At 37.3% G+C, this 21,140-nt stretch overlaps 1 protein-coding gene across 4 annotated transcripts in view; it reads right to left on the minus strand.

The window, feature by feature from the left end:
• The window catches only part of LOC106867904 (calcium uniporter protein, mitochondrial), a 189,448-nt gene that overhangs the window by 122,671 nt on the left and 45,637 nt on the right, over nucleotides 1-21,140 (minus strand). For all 4 annotated transcript variants that reach the window (XM_052973982.2, XM_052973977.2, XM_052973989.2 and 1 more), the window contains exon 2: nucleotides 4,103-4,172. In XM_052973982.2, coding sequence (XP_052829942.1) covers nucleotides 4,103-4,172 — 70 coding nt within the window. The remainder of the gene's footprint in view (nucleotides 1-4,102; nucleotides 4,173-21,140) is intronic.

Below are 21,140 nucleotides of genomic sequence, written 5' to 3' on the forward strand. Positions count from 1 at the left end.
CTAGGTTTTCTTTTGAATAGTACAAACAGTTGTACCAGTAAACAGATAAGAAGTTGACTGAGTGTTGTCAGAAACTTAGTTATGACCAAAGTAATTAAGTTGATATGTAATATCTGATTAGCAAAAAGTCTAAGACAAAATTATCTCCTGTGACTATTTGCCAGACATAACCAATCTAGGATGTTTCAAAGTCAGCTAGAGGGAGTCTACTTTGTAAGACTGTTCAAATCAACAGTTAAAATGAAGTAGAAGACAGTTAATAGTAACAACAGAGTGAAGACAATGGAATGAATTAACAATGAAGATGATACAAAGGCACCTGAAATTTAGAAATAGTTTTTATAAATTTGAAGTGAGATTTAATTGTAGTTAATAACCACTGAAATGACTTTTTGATGATGTCATGGAGATGAAAAGGAGGAGAAAAGAGACCAGGGAACGCTGATACCATGTGTTTTTCTGTTAAGAAAAAGCAACATAATTAAAATAGAATTAGTAGAATCAAGGACTGAAATTATGTTGTAGACTTGATTTAGAACATCTGTAGACTGTCTATTTGGGAAGTGTGTGTACCTTGTTTAAGAAATACGTGCTTTCTGTAGATTATGCAGAAGTGTATCAGTAATGCTGCTTAGAATGCTAATTAAGAAACTCATCTAATAACATTTACAAAAGCAAACATTTTTCTGCTAACGATCAGTGAAATCACTGAGACAAGTGAGTTTAGAGTGGCTACGATGATCGACCAGTTCCAAAGAACAGAGACTGCTGTAACAGCAATGGAAGAGGCAGAAAGAGGAGACAGAGGTGTGCAAGGAAGAGGTTGAAGTTGTAAGCATTAAAATAGGGATACTGACCCTGTTGAAGCATCCCTGCAGGAAATATATTTACAAACAACTACTTGTAACTATATACACAGGTTTCAAATTCCACACATCATACAGACATATCTAAATGAAAATATTTAGTAATACTTCTCAATGGATACAAGATGAAGATACATTGACAAGAATCCAAAATTTTATCTATTTATTGATTTTACAAATTAGTAGAACAACGGTTTCCACTTGATGGGAAAAATGCTAAGTTGTTAAAGGAGGAAATTTAGACAGAGAAAGAAAGCAGTCTACAAGAACTACAAACTTTCCTCAAAAAATCCATTCCTGAACAGGTAATGCTCAAAAAACATCTACAAGGCACTCTGTTGGGATGTTAACTCTTTAAGCATTCCTTTATTTAAAGACATTTTCCTAAAGCGGAGGGGAATTAATCTGCTGAAATGTCAGTTCAAGTACGAAAATTTGTGCCACAAGTGTTGATGAAAGGACAAAATAGCACCAGAGATTTTTTAATTTAAGCATCATAACATTTGAATTTAGTATTCTATTTTAGGAAAGGAAATGTTGCTATGTAAATGAAAATTAAGAAAATAGTTGCTGAAAGAATTTGCTTAAATAACAAATACAGTGGTTCCAAAACTTAGATACATACAGATTCCAATGTATAAATGGATAAACGGAATACAAGTTTTATATATTTACAGATGTACATAAATGAGTGAGTTTTATATAGACACAGATATATATATATATATATATATACACACACACACATATATATATATATAGAAAAATTTTATATAGATACAAATGTATAACTGGAAGAAGATTTTAAACAGATGCAAGCATGTACATGTGTGGTTGATTCTATCAACATCTCTATAATCCAATAATGTTATGTATAAAAGACACAAGTCGCTGATGATTTGATCAACCTTAATTATATGATTTACATTATGTACCTAATAATCACCTCATGTTTATGAAATATATGTAAGATGGTGCAAGTAAACATCTCATATGTTCTGTTTTGTCATCATCATCATTTAACGTCTGCCTTCCATGCTGGCATGGGTTGGATTGTTTGATAGAAGCTGGCCAGGCACCGTTTTTACAGCTCGATGCCCTTCCTAACCCCAACCACTCTGCTGAGTGGACTGAGTGTTTTTTATGTGGCACCAGCACAGGTAAGATTAGTTTTGGCATGGCTTTTTCAACACCTGGATGCCCTTCCAAACGTCAACCATTTTACAGTGTGGGCTGATAGGGTCACCAAGTAACTTGCAAGACAAAGATCTTTTGAGAGAGGAGGGGACATTGAAAGGAAGCAGTCTTGTGCCAGATGTGTGTGTTTTATATTTACACCATTCACAAAATTGGTGTTATATAAGTTGTATCCTTTTATGCCCCTTAACTTAGTGCTGTCACAAACAGAGATCAAGTAAATCAGTTTGGGGTTTGAAAAGATTGATTGCAATCTTGAAGACATTGCCCCAGCATGGCCAATATCGAATGGCTGAAACCAGTAAAAAAACAAAGGGCTTTCATCTTATAAGAAATCCTTGTCTTCTTGGATTAAAAAATATTTGGGATTCTGGATGAATGAAGGTTTTGTTGATTATAATTCCATCAGAGATAATGGGGAACTCCAACCTGAATTGCCATTTTCTTTAACTCTATTTTTCTAAATTCTTGACAATTTTTTTTATTTAAATACTTTTTAATTACTAACATTTTAACTATCTCCATGTCCACCATTTACAACCAGTGGAATATTTTAAAGACCATTCTGGCTGCTAAACATTCAACAACAAGTATTCTAGAGAACAGTGTTGTAATATCCTCTCAAACCATTTTAAAGGAAAATGCATCTCCAGCTTCAGTAAAACTGAGAATTTGCAAAAGAAAGAACAACTCCCAAGTTTCTCCAGTGTAAGTGTTCTAAAGAAGGAAAAAGACACACCTTTTGGTTTGGTTATAGATTTGTCACAGGTTAATCACTGTTTGTTTACTGTGGTTCCATAAGTGGGAGAATAACTAAAGGTGTTGGTGTACTCAACCTCTGAAATCTTATATTTCATTGGCTGAGATCTCTCTTGTGAGTAGACTCCTGGAAGTTTTGCACCCAGTTTTTATCCCGAGGATAGGTGTGTGTTGGCATTGAGAACTGAGAAACCAAATGCTGGCAGAATTACAATATCCCTCCCAAAATGGTATCTTTCATGTTACTATAGAATAATTCATCTGTGAGGCTGTGTATTCCTGAATCTTGATCAAGTTGGAGAACCAGGATGTGACAGAGTTGGGTAGTGAAGCTGCACCAGTACCAGGTACAGGATTTACAGGCTTAGTAAACTGACACAATGTAGCAATTAGATGAGGAATCAAAGCCATCGCCCTATCACCATGGGGAATCCAACACACTGACCACAAGACCATATGTTAGAAACTTATAGAAAATGTTTTCGTCTTAGGATTTTATCAGTGATCACTTTCAAGTTTTAATGAACGTAATATTGTTTGTGACAAAGAGTTTCTTATCCCAGACACAGAGAATTCCTTACTGGTTCACCTGAATTTTGTATAGTTGCTGTGCAATCATCGTCATTCAATATCCATTGTCCATGCTGGCATGGGCTGGATGATTTGACCAGAGCTGGTAAGCTGCACCAGACTCCAGTCTGATTTGACATGACTTCTATAGCTGGATGTTTATTGTACGGTTGGCATACAACAGAGAGAACAGAGTTGGTATATATTTGGCCAATTGCTTGACAAATGAACTCTAGTTGAATTTCTACTAAGGGTATTAGTGCCCAAAACAAGATAAAACTCCACCAGTTCCGATACTTGTCAATGGTTTAAGGAGTATAAAATAAAGATGATAAATCTAAAATCAAGCAACTTTCAACAAATAAAAACTTGGTAATTAAAAAAAATATATAGACAAAACCACCTGGAAACTATATAATTGATATCTATGCAATGAAAGAGAACAGCCAAAAATAAATTGATAAAACATAATCTTTTGATTTTGTATTGAAAATATATCAACTAATCATTCTTCCAAATGTTTTACAGAAAATGTGGTTTGCTACAACCAATACTAACAATAAAACAAAGATTTCCTCTAAAAGACTATCAAAGAGTTAAGCAAACAACCTTCAGATGGATGCCATATTTTCACAAACTGGTTCACTATTCTCAATACTTAAAATTCTTATAATGATAAACTCAAATTTATAACATTATCATTGTCTTACCATTTCTGTTTATAATCCTGGTACAATATGTCCCACATATACATACTAAATAAGGAGTCCTGCCACCACCCTGCAATAAAAAAAAATGTATTTATAGTTGTAGTTTATAAAAGATATCAGGCAATAGTGATAAAGTACAACGGAGACAAGAGGACAGAGTGATACACATTACATAAGACAAGAGAGTGCAACGGTGCAGTTTATAAGCAACAAGGGGACAGAGTAATGAGGTTTCTAAAGCAGACACAGTGGAACAGTTTACAAAACACAGGAAGACACAGGCATATAATTTATAGGTGACAGGAGGACATGGTGGCACAGTTTATAGGTGACAGGAGGACACAATGGCACAGTTTATAGGTGACAAGAGGACACGGTGGCACAGTTTATAGGTGACAAGAGGACACGGTGGCACAGTTTATAGGTGACAGGAGGACATAGTGGTATAGTTTATAGGTGACAGGAGGACACAGTTTATAGGTGACGGGAGGACATGGTGGCACAGTTTATATGTGACATGTCAAAATTATAGAAAAAAAGTCACTTTAGTCACCCCGAACCTTAAACACCAAATCTGCAAAACACTGCACTTGCAAAACCTCATCTACTCACGTACCTTGAACCCCACATTTGCCACCATACCTTAAACATTACATGTGGAGTGGAGGGAGAGAACAAATGTTGACACCATATGATGTCGAGTCTAAGTGACAGTAACACACACATGACAAGCTTCTTTCAGTTTCCATCTACCAAATCAACGCAGAAGGCTTTGGTTAGCTTGGGGCTATATTAGAGGACACTTACTTAAAGTATCCCACAATGGGACAGAACCCAAAACCACATGGTTGAGAAGCAAACTTCTTACCACACAGCCATGCCTAATTCTTCTTCTTCTTATTATTATTATTATTACCAAGGTGGTGAGCTGGCAGAATTGTTAGCAAGCTGGACAAAATACTTTGTGGCATTTCATCTATCATTACATTCTGAGTTCAAATTCCATCAAGGTTGACATTGTCTTTCATTCTTTCGGGGTCAAAAAATTAATACTAGTTGACCACTGGGATCAATGTAATCAACTTAACCCCTATCCAAAAATTGCTGGCCTTGTGCCAAAATTTGAAACCATTACCACTATCATTATTATTGGCTTACATCCATTTACAGAAAATTCCTAGGACACACAGACACACAGTTTTAAAAAACAGGTTTCAAATGAGATTCTCCATGCTGTAATTTGAAGAATGTCTTGAAAAGAAAAGAAAAAATAATTCTTCTGCAACATGGAATGAAATGGTGAGATGAATGCAAATGTAATGAAGAAATATATTTGGCTGTTAGAGGAGAAAATATTAAAAGAAAGATATTTCTCCTAAAAGACTAAACAACACAAACAACTCTGCAGGTAAAGAGATGTGGAATTGGTAATTGTCAGAATTGTTTCCTTTGTAATTAAAGTTTGTGTCAAAATGCCAGATTTCTATGGATGAAGAGAATTCTGAAATAGAGCTTTGATAAGAAATTGTATGAAATAGAGAAACAAATATGGCTACTAGTTGAAGAGTATTGAGTGCTTTGGTGGTGGTGGTGGTGGTGATGACAATGGTGGTAAAGGTCAGGGTCAGCTTCATTCAGCAAACAAATGGTCAAAGTGTGATTATCCAGTTTTTGTTTAAGGTCTTGTCAACCTCGGACTACATTATCCTGGATTGTATGTGTCCTTCCTCTTTCAAGACAGTCAGATGGAATTGGAAGATTTGGTGATTATTTCTAGCTGGTCATACAAACATGTAGAGGTCTGGTCATTGTAATATGGGTTCTTGGTTCGTTCTTATCTATCTATCTTGAATGAACGACATATTCAGAATATGAATGATACAGAATTTACATCTTCATGGAATTTAATGCAGAAAGTACATTTTAGAATAAGGACGAATGACACTAAATATGAGATGGACAAACTCTACTTTATAAAGCAGCGAGTGATACTTAATACAAATCTATCTTAAAGAGTTGTGATTTGGAGTAGTCTGTAATATATCACAACCCAACAGGTTGCAACCCAACGTTGCCTTCCCCTCACATTCTTTTTGGTATTGTTTAATAATTGTCATCACCTGATACTGAAAACAGGTAATACTATTGATCAGTTGTACTTTAATTATTGAAGCTAATTAGTACTCTAAATGAACAATCTTGCTATGTAATTGTGGGTGCTTTGTACAGACTTAACTCATCTAAAATATTGTTCCTGCTGATTAATATCACATCATAAAATAGAAATCAGGGAAATTGGTTTGATTTCTTTTCGAATTTTGTAAATTCTCTATTTGGTTCATCTTTTATACAGATTGTCATTAATAAAATGATCTATTTGTACCCATTCTGGACAAAAGTTCTCTTTAGTACCAAATCATTCTGAAACTCTATAGCTTTTCCATTGCAGACATAAGAACAAGTTGATTAGATAACAGCACTTAACCGTAATTTCCACAGATTTATTGTTCGATGGCAAATTGCCAGTAAATGGATTGCGTGCTCTGACAATATATTTAGATTAGTTACAATAAGCACGCACCATCTGTATTTACACCATTCTACTTAAACTGAATAACTTATATAGCATACAATTATGACCTAAATAAAACCTCTTGTCTGTTTATTTTAATCTAGAAATTATTATTACAAATTATGATCAGTGTTTGCCATATTGATGCTTTTCTCTTTCACTTGAATTTATTGTTTTCCAGTTGTAAGTTTTCAGTTCTCCTGGTGTTATAAAATCTAAATCATGATAAAGAAATTGCCAAATTCCCAGATATTTCTAAACAGAATATCAAACCAACAGAAAGAATATTCGTTGCTAATTTTATTGAGAGTAAAAAATGACCAAAAGATATTTAAGTCAAGGTTTAGGGTTAGGTCTGTAAGGCCATAATGTAACAAGAAGGACCAGCAATGATGTCACTGACTACACAGCTTTCACAGTCAAAATCTATCACTACAAAGCGATCATATCTTTCTCTTTGTCTCTGATTTTTTTCTAATCCTCCAATCCCGCTGCCCACTACCCATCTTTCCTCCTTCCATGTGACCGGTGTCCGGCCAGCCATGATCTTTCTTTCTTGTCCTGACTGCCGACTGCCAACACCTCTTATGTCCATCTCCCATGTTCCTGCCTTTAGGCCTTCACTTCAGACACGCCAACTCAATTTGATTCGTTCTCAGTCAAAAGACGCCTGTTGTTATTTCTTGTTTGTATTCGTAATTGTGTACCATGTTCTCCATTTTTGTTTGTTTGTTTGTTTTTGTCTTTGTTGCCGTACACATTCACTAGCTTTCTTACAAAGGGGTCTAATGCTCACAGCTTAGACTTTTTGGGGGACAACCAGATCGAACTGTCTCAAGTGTAACTTCCCAAAATGGTCATGACTTCTGCAACTTGACTGAGGAAAGAAAGCCACGAATGACCCCTCTTTTTTTGCCTGTCCTTCTGATTGTTGTCTCTCCTGTCTGCCTTTGTATCGTCTATCTGTCCGAATGTTTTAATGTCCTCTATTGCGTTTCTGTTCCATTTCTTTATATATATATAAAATATAAATTGGACATGGGCAATCATTGTATTCTTTCTTGTCTTGAGGTTCACTGCCAAATAGCTGGGTGGATCCGCATGAAAAATGGCACACATGTGGAGACAGGTGCATAGATTGGAATGCGGTTTGTATTTTTTTCCTAGCCCCCATAGTTACCAAGAAAATTGATTAAAACTTACTCTAATGGAATTCCCCTCTTTGTTCTGCCATTAAAACAACCAGTTGCTCACACAGCCAGCATATACCACTTCGCTAGCAACAAGGGGAGTACAGGATGACAGTCAGCCAAAACTTTCGCTATGCTGTCTCTCTTCTTTCACCCCTTTGTGGGGTTAATAATCTTAATCATTAGTTACGGTTTCTCATTCAAACTACACAATAGGCAGAATTGTCAGATTAAGACAGTAGGGTGTTTTGAGGGAGATTTGGCTGCTATTTCTACCAGGTCTGGCTACCATGTAGAGGTCTGAATTTAATTTTCATTCACATATTTGCATTTCAAAAATTTTACATAATCTTTTCCGTACATAAACTATCGTAAAAATTTTACACGTCAATCATCACGACACACACCTTCACTCACTCACTCTATCTCTCTTTCTCACTCTCTTTCTCTCTCATATACACATGCACAAGCACACATGCATGCACACACACACTTCCATTTCATATATATTCTTTCAATTTCTGCTCTCTGCAAAAAAAAAACTTTTACGGATACAACTGCTTAAAAAATAGGGATTAATGTATAATTTCTTTCTATGTTCATAATTAAATCAACGTTTTAATGATTAGACAGAGGTCCAATAGAATAGCTCTCAGAAACAGACTACGTACAAATTTGTTCTTCACAACTCCTGAAGCTGTCTTTTGATAGGAGGGAAATTTTCATACACCTAGAGGCTCCAATCGAAACAAGGGACCCAAAATGACAAGGTTGAGAAATGCTGTTATAGATTATGCCTAACTGAAAACGATCACAGCCACATCATCCAAACAGACCAGGTGAAACCAGGCTTAGCTGCTAGTATGTGTATATATATATATATATATATATATATATATATATATATATATATATATATATATATACACACACAAGAGGTCTCTTTCAGTTTCTATCAACCAAATCCACTCACAAAGCTTTGATCAGTCCTGGGCTACAGTATGAGACACTTGCTCAAAGTGCCACACAACCAAAAACAATACGAAATAACAGAGAGATTATGATTCACAGAATCCTCAACATTAACAATAAAGTCACTAGAGTCACTAAAAGGAGAACAGAAGATTAATATTAGTAAATGAGGGGTTGTAATCTAGTGTGGTTAATGTGGATTTAATGCCTTGTGGTATTTATTTGCACTATGTTCCGCATTCAAATCCCATTGAGGTTAACTTTGCCTTTCATCTTTGAACTGGTTGATGAAGTACCAGTCAAATACTGGGGTTGATTTGAGTAAACCCTTCCTACAAAATTTCAGTCATTGTGCCCACATCAAAAACTTCTTTTTATGGCACCAAACTGGCAAAATCATGTCTGGCATGTCTGGCTAAATGCTTAATGGTGTTCATTCCAGCCTTTTACATTCTGAGTTCAAACACTGCTCTGATCAACTGCAGAGTTGATAAAATAAAATATCAGTCGCATACTGAAATCAATGTAACCAACAACCCTGCTCCTAATATTACTAACTTTATGTCAAATTTGAAGCCATTATTATTATTATTATTATTAAAGGTGGTGAGTTGGCAGAACTGTTAGCACACCAGACAAAATACTTAGTGGCATTCCACTTGTCTTTATGTTGAGTTCACAAAATAAATACGAATCAAGTAGTGGGGCTGGTGTAATCAGCTTAACCCCTCCCCTCAAAACCTGCTGGCCCTATGCCAAAATAGGAAACCATTATTATCGTTATCAACAAAATATTAAGAAGCATTTCTGATAGAGTTATACACTAAAGAACAAACGAAGATTTATCACAATATTTTTTTGCTAAAAATCACAAAATTTTATCAGTTAATCAACTTATCTGACAATAAATCAGATCTTAATGACAAAATATGGCTGTTAAGTGAAGGTAATTTAAGAGAGAAACATCTGTGTTTCAACGATTTGTTGCAAACACAGACAGGAGTAAAAGAAATGTTTCACAAATTAAATGTTTAGAAAATTTCTAGAAATAAGTAATTAAGATACCTTTACAAACACAATAGAGGAGTTAAGTGTTGAGCTAAAATATCAATTGGGTTCTAAGTTAAAATATTAATCTCTTGCCTCTCCACACAGCTCTTTCCTCTGCCCCGTTCATCTCCTCTCTTGTTTATTGCTTTCCAGCTCCACCTGATCATTGCCACCCTCTCTTCTAATATCTGAATAGCCTTCTACAGCAAAACACCCATTCTGTTCTGGCCCCTTCCTTCATTTCCTAGCATAAAGCTGCCCCTTCCAGATGCATGGCAATGTCACTAGAGTTGGCCACACAAAAAATATCACCCAATTCACACTGCAGAGTGTTTGGCATCAGAAAGAGCGTCCAGTCAGGAAAACCATGCTAAAGCTGACACTGGAGCATCAGGCTGTCCTTGGGCCTATCACATCCTTGTCCAACCATCAAAACCTTAAAAGCATGAAACAAGAATGTTAAATGAAGATTCTCTCTCGCACACGCACACACTCGCACACGCACACACACACACACACACACACACACACAAACAAACAGAGCAGACTTTTTCTCATTCGTCATTAACCACATTCAACAGGCAATGGTTAAGCCAAGGCTGTACTAAAAGATACTTGCTTCCCCCTTTAAATCATCAGACTGAACACAAAATAATGATGTCGCAAAGTAAGCTTCTTAACCAAAGAGTTTTGCTTGCATCTTACACATGTTTCCATTATGTTTTCTCCAGGGACACAGCAGTGGCAATATTAAGATTTGAACTAGTGATCATGTGGTATCTAGTCCAGTGCCTCAACGTCACAACCATTTTGCCTGTTACATTTGAACAAATTTAAAACTAGATATAATGAAATGAAACAAAAAGTATAACTCACACACACACACACACATACACACACACACAGGTGAAACTGAAGCCCGTCGTGTTTGGAATGTTTCCCAATTATGCTACAGGTTCTGTCACATTTCTTCATCCATTTATAACCAACTCTGTCACAGAACTACAGTGTTTCCATTCAGTGGGGTTGCAGATAAACAGCAACAACAACAAACACTTTAATTCAGTGGTGATGGTCACATACAATGACTGAGGATTACATTGTCAATATGTATCTATTGTACCAAGTTTGGAATAATATCTAGTAACAGAGAAGGGGGAGGGGTATGTTAAATTATTTTCGAATGTGTTTGAGATTTGATTTCAAAACAAAACTGGAAAACAAAAGAAAAAGACAAACAAAGCAAAGAAACAGAATTTTGTTTTTGCTTTTTGTTTTTCTTTGTGCTAAATCTGTAAACACTAAAACTTTAAGTAGTTTTAATTTTTCAGTTTTAGAATATTTCTGAGTGACTTTCACTGATGACAATATTGGTTTTTAAGGAATTTAGAAAGTCATTGCCCAAACGGCTTCCTAATGGAACAAAGTCTCAAGAGTACTGTTTACAATTCCTTTGAAAGTGCAGAAATACCAATTTCAAATTAATCTCACAAAGAAAAATAAAGAACAAATGATTTATGAAAAGTTCCATTGAACAGTTTTTTCTTGGTTGGTGGAGCTAGGGAGGGAGAGAGTGGTGGGGAGAGAAAGAGAAATCTTAGAAGAAGATAAAATGTGCATTAGTGTATACTTTGAGTTGTAATATTGATTTCGTTAGACAAGTGTTTAGAAGAGATTTTAGCAATGACCAAATGTTTTGATAAAGAACAAACTAAAATCTCAAAGTCAGTCAAATTTCTGCAAAAGATTGAAAATATGCCAAAAAAAAAAAAAGAAAGAAAAACAAAAAAAAAAGATTTAATGCAATTGTTCTGTGTCTATATGTATACACACACACACACATAATGCAATATTAAAGTGCATTCATACATACAAATATATAATATATACATACATACATACATACATGCACACAGAAGAGAGTGAGAGAAGGGAAGAACTGGCTGGTGAAGCTATTTCAGCTGAGTGAAACAGTTTGAAATCATCTAAATTTAGGGTATTGATTATTGATTTATTCTTGTTCAAATAAAATTTGCTGGATGAAAAATTTGAAATATAAAAAAGGAAAGTTAAAATGTTGATAGTATAGAAGCTGCACCAAAGCTGAGAGAATGTTTTCTCATCAGCATTAATGGTGAATCTTGTAGATATGTATTAACATTCTACATTGAGGAAGCATTACTGAAAAAATAGGTCTCCTTTCTTATGCAGTATGTATGTATGTATGTAATATATATATATATATATATATATGTATATATATATATATATATATATATATATATATAAATGATAGATATGTACTTGGAAAAGAGATTTTTGAAATACGTGAGTTTATTGTTTTACTAAGTAATTTAAAGTTTCTGTTAAGAAATTTCAAATGAAGTCAAAGAAATAATCAAGTCACACCTGGTCACCAATGCTGTTCTACATTGGGACTATTTTGAAAGGTTCACCTGATAACTTGGATGTAAATCGATATTATCTAAAGTTACCTTCTAAACAGTGTGGTTGGGTGATTAAGTATGTCTAGGCATGAGATAAACCAGTCAGTTAGTGTATGATGGTTACCTCCTCAGCATGTGACAGTAGTCCATCTGTATGGGGCAAGCTGTCACAATTTAACAGTCAACCTGTAATACTCCATTTTTTTCACCTATAATCTATATGGTTTCTTTACCTTCCATCCATAATCCAATTGTTTGTCTTATTCCCTGCCTGCAGTCTTAACACACTGATAAACAATAATACCAACTAGTATTCTAATTATCTGTATTCAATCATCACCATTACCTTTTAACATCTGTCTTCAATGTTGGCATGGGTTGGACATTGACCAGACCTGACAGATGAGAGAACTACGTTATGCCTCAGTGTTTTGCTTTGGCAGGGTTTCTACATCTGTCTTTGATGTTGGCATGGGTTGGACATTGACCAGACCTGACAGATGAGAGAACTACGTTATGCCTCAGTGTTTTGCTTTGGCAGGGTTTCTACATCTGTCTTCGATGTTGGCATGGGTTGGACATTGTCCAGACCTGACAGATGAGAGAACTACGTTATGCCTCAGTGTTTTGCTTTGGCAGGGTTTCTACATCTGTTTTCGATGTTGGCATGGGTTGGACATTGACCAGACCTGACAGATGAGAGAACTACGTTATGCCTCAGTGTTTTGCTTTGGCAGGGTTTCTACATCTGTCTTCGATGTTGGCATGGGTTGGACATTGACCAGACCTGACAGATGAGAGAACTACGTTATGCCTCAGTGTTTTGCTTTGGCAGGGTTTCTACATCTGTCTTCGATGTTGGCATGGGTTGGACATTGACCAGACCTGACAGATGAGAGAACTACGTTATGCCTCAGTGTTTTGCTTTGGCAGGGTTTCTACATTTGTCTTCTAGGTTTAGATTAATTCATGATTTGGTAAACTAGATTTCCTGATTTATTTGAAGTCCTGTATTTTATTCTGCAGTTACTCTCCCTTTTGTCTCGTCCCTAAGCATTATTTGTAAAAATTATATTTCCTTTGGCCCTTAGCCAAATGAATTAGTTTTAATTCCTGTAAATACCTCTCCCATCAAAATTCACAGCTTCTAAACTAACCTCACCAATTAACATTCCAGAGAGACTATTTCCCCAAGACTTCTTCAATTCAAATTATAGTTCACCTTCAACATAAATCATTTTCTCTTAAGGCTAACTGCTAAGTCATCTTAATCTTATTCAATATTAATATCCTCCTGATCCAAAATAGTTTAAGCTTAAGATTAAAAGATAGATTCCCTTAGAGCATTCTTAATGAGTTGAGTCACTTATTTTTTATCCAATCAAAACTCAGCATTCCTTAATTTCAAAGCAATATTTGTCATTTTCCCACATTACAACTCTATTTAATTTTAACCATGCAACCTACACTAAAAATTTCAATGTCAATGTGTTTGTAGAACAAAGTGTAAGCATTTTGAGAGAATAATTGAATAGAAAAGGCATCAGACGTGGTGTGCAAGAGAGGAAACTGTGCAGGTAGGGTCATGTGATGTGTATGAATAAGGACTCTCTAAATGCTGATGAAACTAGCGGAAGAGGAATACCCAGGAAGATGTGAGAATTGATACCCAGGAATACTCAGGAAGATGTGGTACAAAGTGTTGAGAATTGATTTTCTGAGTTTGAGTGTCACAGAGATGACAAGGGATTGAGACAACAGTTTGCTGTCCTTGAGAAGATCCATCCACCAAGTAAAATGAAGGCCAAAAAAGCACAATGTGTCCCTAACTAACCTCTCCCCACAGCATCCCATCTTCCCTCTGCCCATGTTCACTGCTTGCAGTATTCCCCTGTCTCCCACCTGAACCTACCTGCATACAATCTCTTCCCAACAACATATCCTCCACTTCCACTATCTCCCCCCACCCACCCAGCATTCACTCTTCTCTGGCAACCATCTAAACTTACCCACCCTAACCCTAATCCCTGGTCCCTTTCCCTATGTACACCTTCCTGTATGCCCCCCCCCATTACATCTTCACCAACTCTCCTCCCTTTCTCACCACCTCACATAGCCAGGATTCTCTTCCAACGCAAAACACACTTTTCTCTCCCTTAATACTACTTCCCCCAACTCAGCTGAAAGGGGTCTGGTAAGGTACTTGGTGACCCTGTCGGTGCTGGTACCACATAAAAAGCACCCAGTACATTTTGTAAAGTGGTTGGCATTAGGAAGGACATCCAGCCATAGAAACCATGTGAAAACAAACAGCATAGTTTGGTGCAGTCTTTCTGACTTGCCTGCACTTGTCGAATGGCCCAACCCATGTCAGCATGCAAGGAGGATGTTGAAAGATGATAATGTTGCATTACTTGATCCATCATCTCTTCTTTAAAAATGGGTTGTAATTTAAATGATATTTTGTTATTTGGTTGGTTTAATTGACAATAGAGTCAAAAATGTAAGGAGACTAAAATAAGAAGTCCTCTGTGTGCGTGTGTGTGTGTGTGTGTGTGTACACATGGTTAACTGAAGATAGGAGTTAAGAAGTGACTAAACATCAACACTATTAACAACAGTGGCCTCACCGAGGTGATGACTACTGACCGAGACCTTTGGAAATGTGCTGTGCGTGAGAAGACCCGGCAAGCCGAGTAAGATCGTTGCCAGTGCCCCTGGACTGGTTCTTGTGCGGGTGGCACATGAGATGCACCATTTTGAGCGTGGCCGTTGCCAGTACCGCCTGACTGGCTCCTGTAGGATTTTTGAGCGAGATCGTTGCCAGTGCCCCTGGACTGCCTTGTGCGGGTGGCACATAAAAGACACCATTTCGAGCGTGGCCGTTTTCGTGCGGGTGACACGTAAAAGCACCCACTACACTCTCTGAGTGGTTGGCGTTAGGAAGGGCATCCAGCTGTAGAAACTCTGCCAAATCAGACTGGAGCCTGGTGTTGCCATCCGGTTTCACCAGTCCTCAGTCAAATCGTCCAACCCATGCTAGCATGGAAAGCGGACGTTAAACGATGATGATGATGATCCACTGCCTAATCTAACAACTAACAACATTTTGTTGTTTGTGGAGAAGGTTTAGAGAGAACAGCTAATAATAACAATGCTTCTGACAAATCAAACCCTCCACATTTGGCAAAATCTTCCTACAAAATACTAAGGCAAAACACAGACAGAAAATAACAACAAAGACTTTCTAAAAGCCAGTATAAAGGATTGGAGTTTTGTCCATGTTAATTTAGAAGATATAACGAGCTCAATAACGAGATTTTAAGCCCAGACTCAAAACTTGAATATGGATAAATTAAAAACACTGGATGTCTCAAACTTTCAACACAACTCACAAATTTTCAAAATGTTTTGAAAGAAAAACAAAAACTAAAAACAAAGAAACCAGAATCATTCAGATTTACACTGAAAGACATATTTGAAGAAGGGATGGTGGAGGATGGAGGAGGAGGATGGAAGAGGATGATGGAGGATGGAGGAGGAGGATGATGGAGGATGGAGGAGGATGATGGAGGAGGATGATGGAGAAAGATGGTGAAGGATGATGGAGAAAGATGGTGAAGGATGAAGGAGGAGGAGGAGGATGGAGAAAGATGGTGAAGGATGAAGGAGGAGGAGGAGGATGGAGGAGGAGGATGGAGGATGGAGAAAGATGGTGAAGGATGGAGGAGGAGGATGGAGGAGGAGGATAGAGGAGGAGGATGGAAGAGGATGGAGGAGGATGATGGAGAAAGATGGTGAAGGATGAAGGAGAATTATGGTGAAGGATGAAGGAGGAGGATGGAAGAGGATGGAGGAGGATGATGGAGAAAGATGGTGAAGGATGAAGGAGAAAGATGGTGAAGGATGAAGGAGGAGGAGGAGGATGGAGGAGGAGGATGGAGGAGGAGGATGGAGGAGGAGGAGGATGGAGGATGGAGGAGGATGATGGAGAAAGATGGTGAAGGATGGAGAAAGATGGTGAAGGATGAAGGAGGAGGAGGATGGAGGAGGATGATGGAGGATGGAGGAGGAGGATGATGGAGGATGGAGGATGGAGGAGGATGATGGAGAAAGATGGTGAAGGATGAAGGAGGAGGATGGAGGAGGAGGATGGAGGATGGAGAAAGATGGTGAAGGATGGAGGAGGAGGATGGAGGAGGAGGATGGAGGAGGAGGATAGAGGAGGAGGATAGAGGAGGAGGATAGAGGAGGAGGATGGTGGAGGATGAAGGAGGATGATGGAAGATGGAGGATGGAGGATGGAGGAGGATGGAGGAGGATGATGGAGGAGGATGGAGGAAGAGGATGGAGGAGGAGGATGGAGGAGGATGGAGAAAGATGGTGAAGGATGAAGGAGGATGGAGGAGGAGGATGGAGGAGGAGGATGGAGGAGGAGGATGGAGGAGGAGGATGGAGGAGGAGGATGGAGGAGGAGGATGGAGGAGGAGGATGGAGGAGGAGGATGGAGGAGGAGGATGGAGGAGGATGGAGATTTAGACTGAAAAACATATTTAGAGAAGGAAAGGTTGAGGATGGAGGAGTCATTGAAACATTGATTCCAGTGTTTGACTGATTCTGTCAATTAGAATCCTGGACTAACTTAAACCAAAATTCCATAAACCTTTTCAGAGATTCCTGACCAATTCTATCATTCCTTTCAAAAGTCAACAGCAACTTCTGCTTCAATATTTTATTTCGAATTTTTCATTTTAAAAGTTTTGGTATTTAACTTCAAAATTTTATTGAAGAGTCAGTTGATGTTTTGAGGGCAAACAGTGGAATGTACCAATTGCAAGATCAAAAGTAACAAGATTTCATCTGATTTAGTTAATCTTGTTAGATATTGTTTGGATAAATTCCTGCTTAGAATATGAAATGCTTATTGGTTATTGGAAGAAGCTTAAAAAATTTTTTAAAGATAATATATTTCAGATAGTAAAAATTTTAATGAAAAATTTTTTTTTAAATTTCAAAATCAATATATTATGTTCAGAAAATTATGAATCTCAACTAGAAATAAGTAAATTTAATAAAGTCCATCTATTGACTGCCGCACAAATAACGGACAATAAATTTGTGATTTGTTTGCAGATATACAGTGAATAAATTAATAAATACCCCCAGATATATATTATGTTATGCTGCTAATTAACATCATTTGGAGAAAAAACTTGATAGCTGGCCAAATGTTAAGGAATAATAAAGTCACCATTTCAACAATAAAAGACAGAGCTCAATATTCTCTGTTATTCAATGTATTTATTGTGCAGGGTTATGGAATAATAATTCATTGCTGCTGCTAAGAGTGTCACAGTTTTATGTGGGGTTCCACAGACGAAAAGGAGAGGCAAGATGAAGTACATCTGACAGTAAAACACTACTTTAGAATATCCTGCTAACCCATGCCAACATGGAAGTGTGGATGTAAAACAATCTTGACAGTTTAATCCTTTTTTTTTGCCATATTTCTGTTAAATACATTGCCTTTGTTGCAATTAATTTTTTTAAATAATGAAGAATTTAGTGAAAGAATTGTTCTCATGAAGATGGTGTTTGAAACAACACAAAATACTGATAAAAGATTTTGATTTAAATAATTTTAAAAGAAGTTTGCATCATAGAACTAGGAACAGACTCAGTGGAGATTATGCTTAAGAATTTTAGCTGACCAAGCCAAGAATATGGTAAGATCCTCGACAATGATAGTTTCAGGATAAAGGTTTAAGCAACACGCTTAGAGTAAAAACATGAGATAAAGTTGCTTTCAGGGTTGAAACAGGAAGGGGGCTGTGGGGGGAGGGAGAGAGTGAGTTACGGTTAGAGAGAAGGACTTGTTATTAAAATTCAGAGAAGCAATACTTGGCAGAATGATAAAGAAAGCAAAACTAAAATGGTGATTGAGAAATTGAGGGTGTTCTGTGATGCTTTAGCTTTGCCTATTAAGGTGAATTATATTTGTTGATGTTGGTGAGCTGAATGGCTTAGTTACTGGCGCATGAGAATAATATTAGATGAAAAAATAGATTAACAGCATTTGAATGAGAATCATTTTTTTTCATATTATACTGGGAAAACACAGACAAAAAACAAAACGAAACAAAAAAAGCCACAGTTAGGTCATAATATGATCAGCAAAAAGGTAGCAAAGAAAGAGAGAAAGCATTAATCTATTGAAATAGACTTTAAACTGATTGATTGTTGGAGAAAACATGCAGGCAGTTGCAGATGAAGTTATTAGAGTGGGTGAGGAGAGAGAGAGAGAGAGAGAAAAACAGGTTAATCAACGAAATAGTAAGATTTATGAAGATATTAGTAGGATGAAGAGAACAGTAGCTTTATGTAAAGAGAGTCATTATGAAGTGAAATGGTTGAGTAGATATGGCATCAAATTATTGGCACAGCATTTAGAAGTTTCTATGACTGCATTGTGTCTTTGTGCAAGATGCAGAACTGCTATTGATCCTGCAATGAAGCAGGTGCCAAATATGCATTGCTTGTTCAGTTCTCCTTTATATGAGAATGCTTCAGAGGAATTCTTTAGCATTTCATCAATTTATGAACTCCATGAAAAAGCTGCTGTTCAGATCTTTTTTGGCATCATTCCTTGTTTAACAGGTAAAATGGCTGATGATAACGGTATTCCCAGGTACTAACTCACTCATAGGTACTCTCTCTCTTTCTTTCTCTGAAAGCTATCATGTTGATAAAGGTATTTATACTCACCAACAGTAGAGATGGAAGTTTCTAAACAATGGCAATTCATACCGTTTCCTCAATTAACAGGAATTATTCTAATCTTATACAATAGTTCATTGACAACATTCTTCAGATAACAAAGACTCATAAATCTGAATTACTATTATTACTATTATCATTATTACTATTATTATTATTATTATTATTCTACCAACAATTCCTCTCTTATAATCATTCAGTGATTTCTCTTATGGAAATATAAATATTTATTAATACGATTATATTCCGCTGCCGCCACCATTTTATTAAACTCATTTCCAAGTTGGCAAGCGTTGGGGGGATAAGTCCTCAAAGTTCAAGTCAGTTCCTATCTGAAGTTCCTATTTTCTTTGATCAGTTCAGTAGCATGTCTCATTGATGCATCCCATTTATGGAATGGTTTCTATACTACGTATCTTCATGTCAACCACAGAGTAAAATGGCAGTTATTCATCCTCATCATCATTTAACATCTGTTTTCCAAGCATGGCTTAGACGGGTCTGACTGGAGTCGGCCAAGTGAGAGGACTGCTGTCTGTTTTGGCATGATTTCCACAGCTGGATGCCTTTCCTGACCCTAACAACTTCACAGAATGCACTGGGTGCTTTTTTTATATGGCACCAGCACCAGTGAGGTCACCAAATAATTACAAGACCCCTCAGCTGAGGAGGATGGGTAACAGTAGCGAGGCGGGGGGGTTGTGCCAAGTCACGAGAAGTTAGAGTATAAGTAGAGGGACAGAAGTGTCTTGCAGTAAAAGAAATTCATGGCTACCTTGGGGGAGACAGTGAAGATGGGATGGGATGGGCGGAGGGGGGTACACTCAAGTTGCATGTGAAAGGAAAGTGGGAGGGGTAGAAATAAAGGGAGGGGATGTTAAGAGAATATGTTATGGGGAAGAGATTCAACAGGGGTGATTGGGAAATCAGGAGGAAGGGAGTAGAGGGGATGGAGAGGGTGGGGGGAGGTGCTGGGGAAATGGAGTCCTGATAAAAATTGACATGGCTTCATCTAAGAAATTGTTAATTTAAAAAATATATAACACATCTGTCATCATCGTCATCGTTTAACGTCCGTTTTCCATGCTGGCATGGGTTGGACGGTTGGACTGGGGACTGGCAAGCCAGGAGGCCTCAGCAGGCTCTAGTCTGATCTGGCAATGTTTCTACAGATGAATGCCCTTCCTAATGCCAACCACTCCAAGAGTGTAGCGGGTGCTTTTATGTGCCACCAGCATGGGAGCCAGTCAGGCGGCACTGGCATCGGCCATATTTTTTAATACAAAATTATATAAAATATATACTAGAATATATAAGATATATGTTTTTTAATATTATATACAGGCTCCCAAACTGGAATGAGGAATATATTCTTTTATTTGCCTTTAGTCGAACAAATCGACCCCAGGACTTATTCTTCGTGAGCCTAGTACTTATTCTATCGGTCGCTTTTACCGAACCGCTAAGTTACGTGAACACACCAACATTGGTTATCAAACGATGGTAGGGGGACAAACACAGACACACAAACATACACACACACACACGCGTATACATACGACGGGGTTCTTTCAGTTTCCATCTACCAAATCCACTCACAAGGCTGTCGTCGGCCCAAGGCTATAGTAGAAGACACTTGCCCAAGGTGTCACACAGCGAGACTGAACCCAGAACCATGTGGTTGGTTAGCAAGCTTCTTACCATACAGCCACTCCAGCACCTATATACACATTCATATGCACACATACATACACACACTTACATATATATATTTATATACATATCGTTCACAGATGAGATCCAGAGATACTCCACATAGAAAACACTTAACAGAGCTCAGAAGCGTAAAACTTAGTCTCTGTCTTTCCAGGGGATTGATTCCACAAGGTAAAGAAAGGCTTTAAGAGGGATCAGGCTGAGTGGGTATAGGGGCAATTATGGGGATAAACAGACACATGATGTGTCTAATTTGCTTATTCGCATGATTGCCTATACACACACACACGTGTGTGTGTGTGCGTGTGTGTGTG

This window comes from Octopus bimaculoides, chromosome 1, assembly GCF_046866305.1.
Source record: "Octopus bimaculoides isolate indiv1 chromosome 1, ASM4686630v1, whole genome shotgun sequence".
Taxonomy (NCBI): Eukaryota; Metazoa; Mollusca; class Cephalopoda; order Octopoda; family Octopodidae; genus Octopus; species Octopus bimaculoides.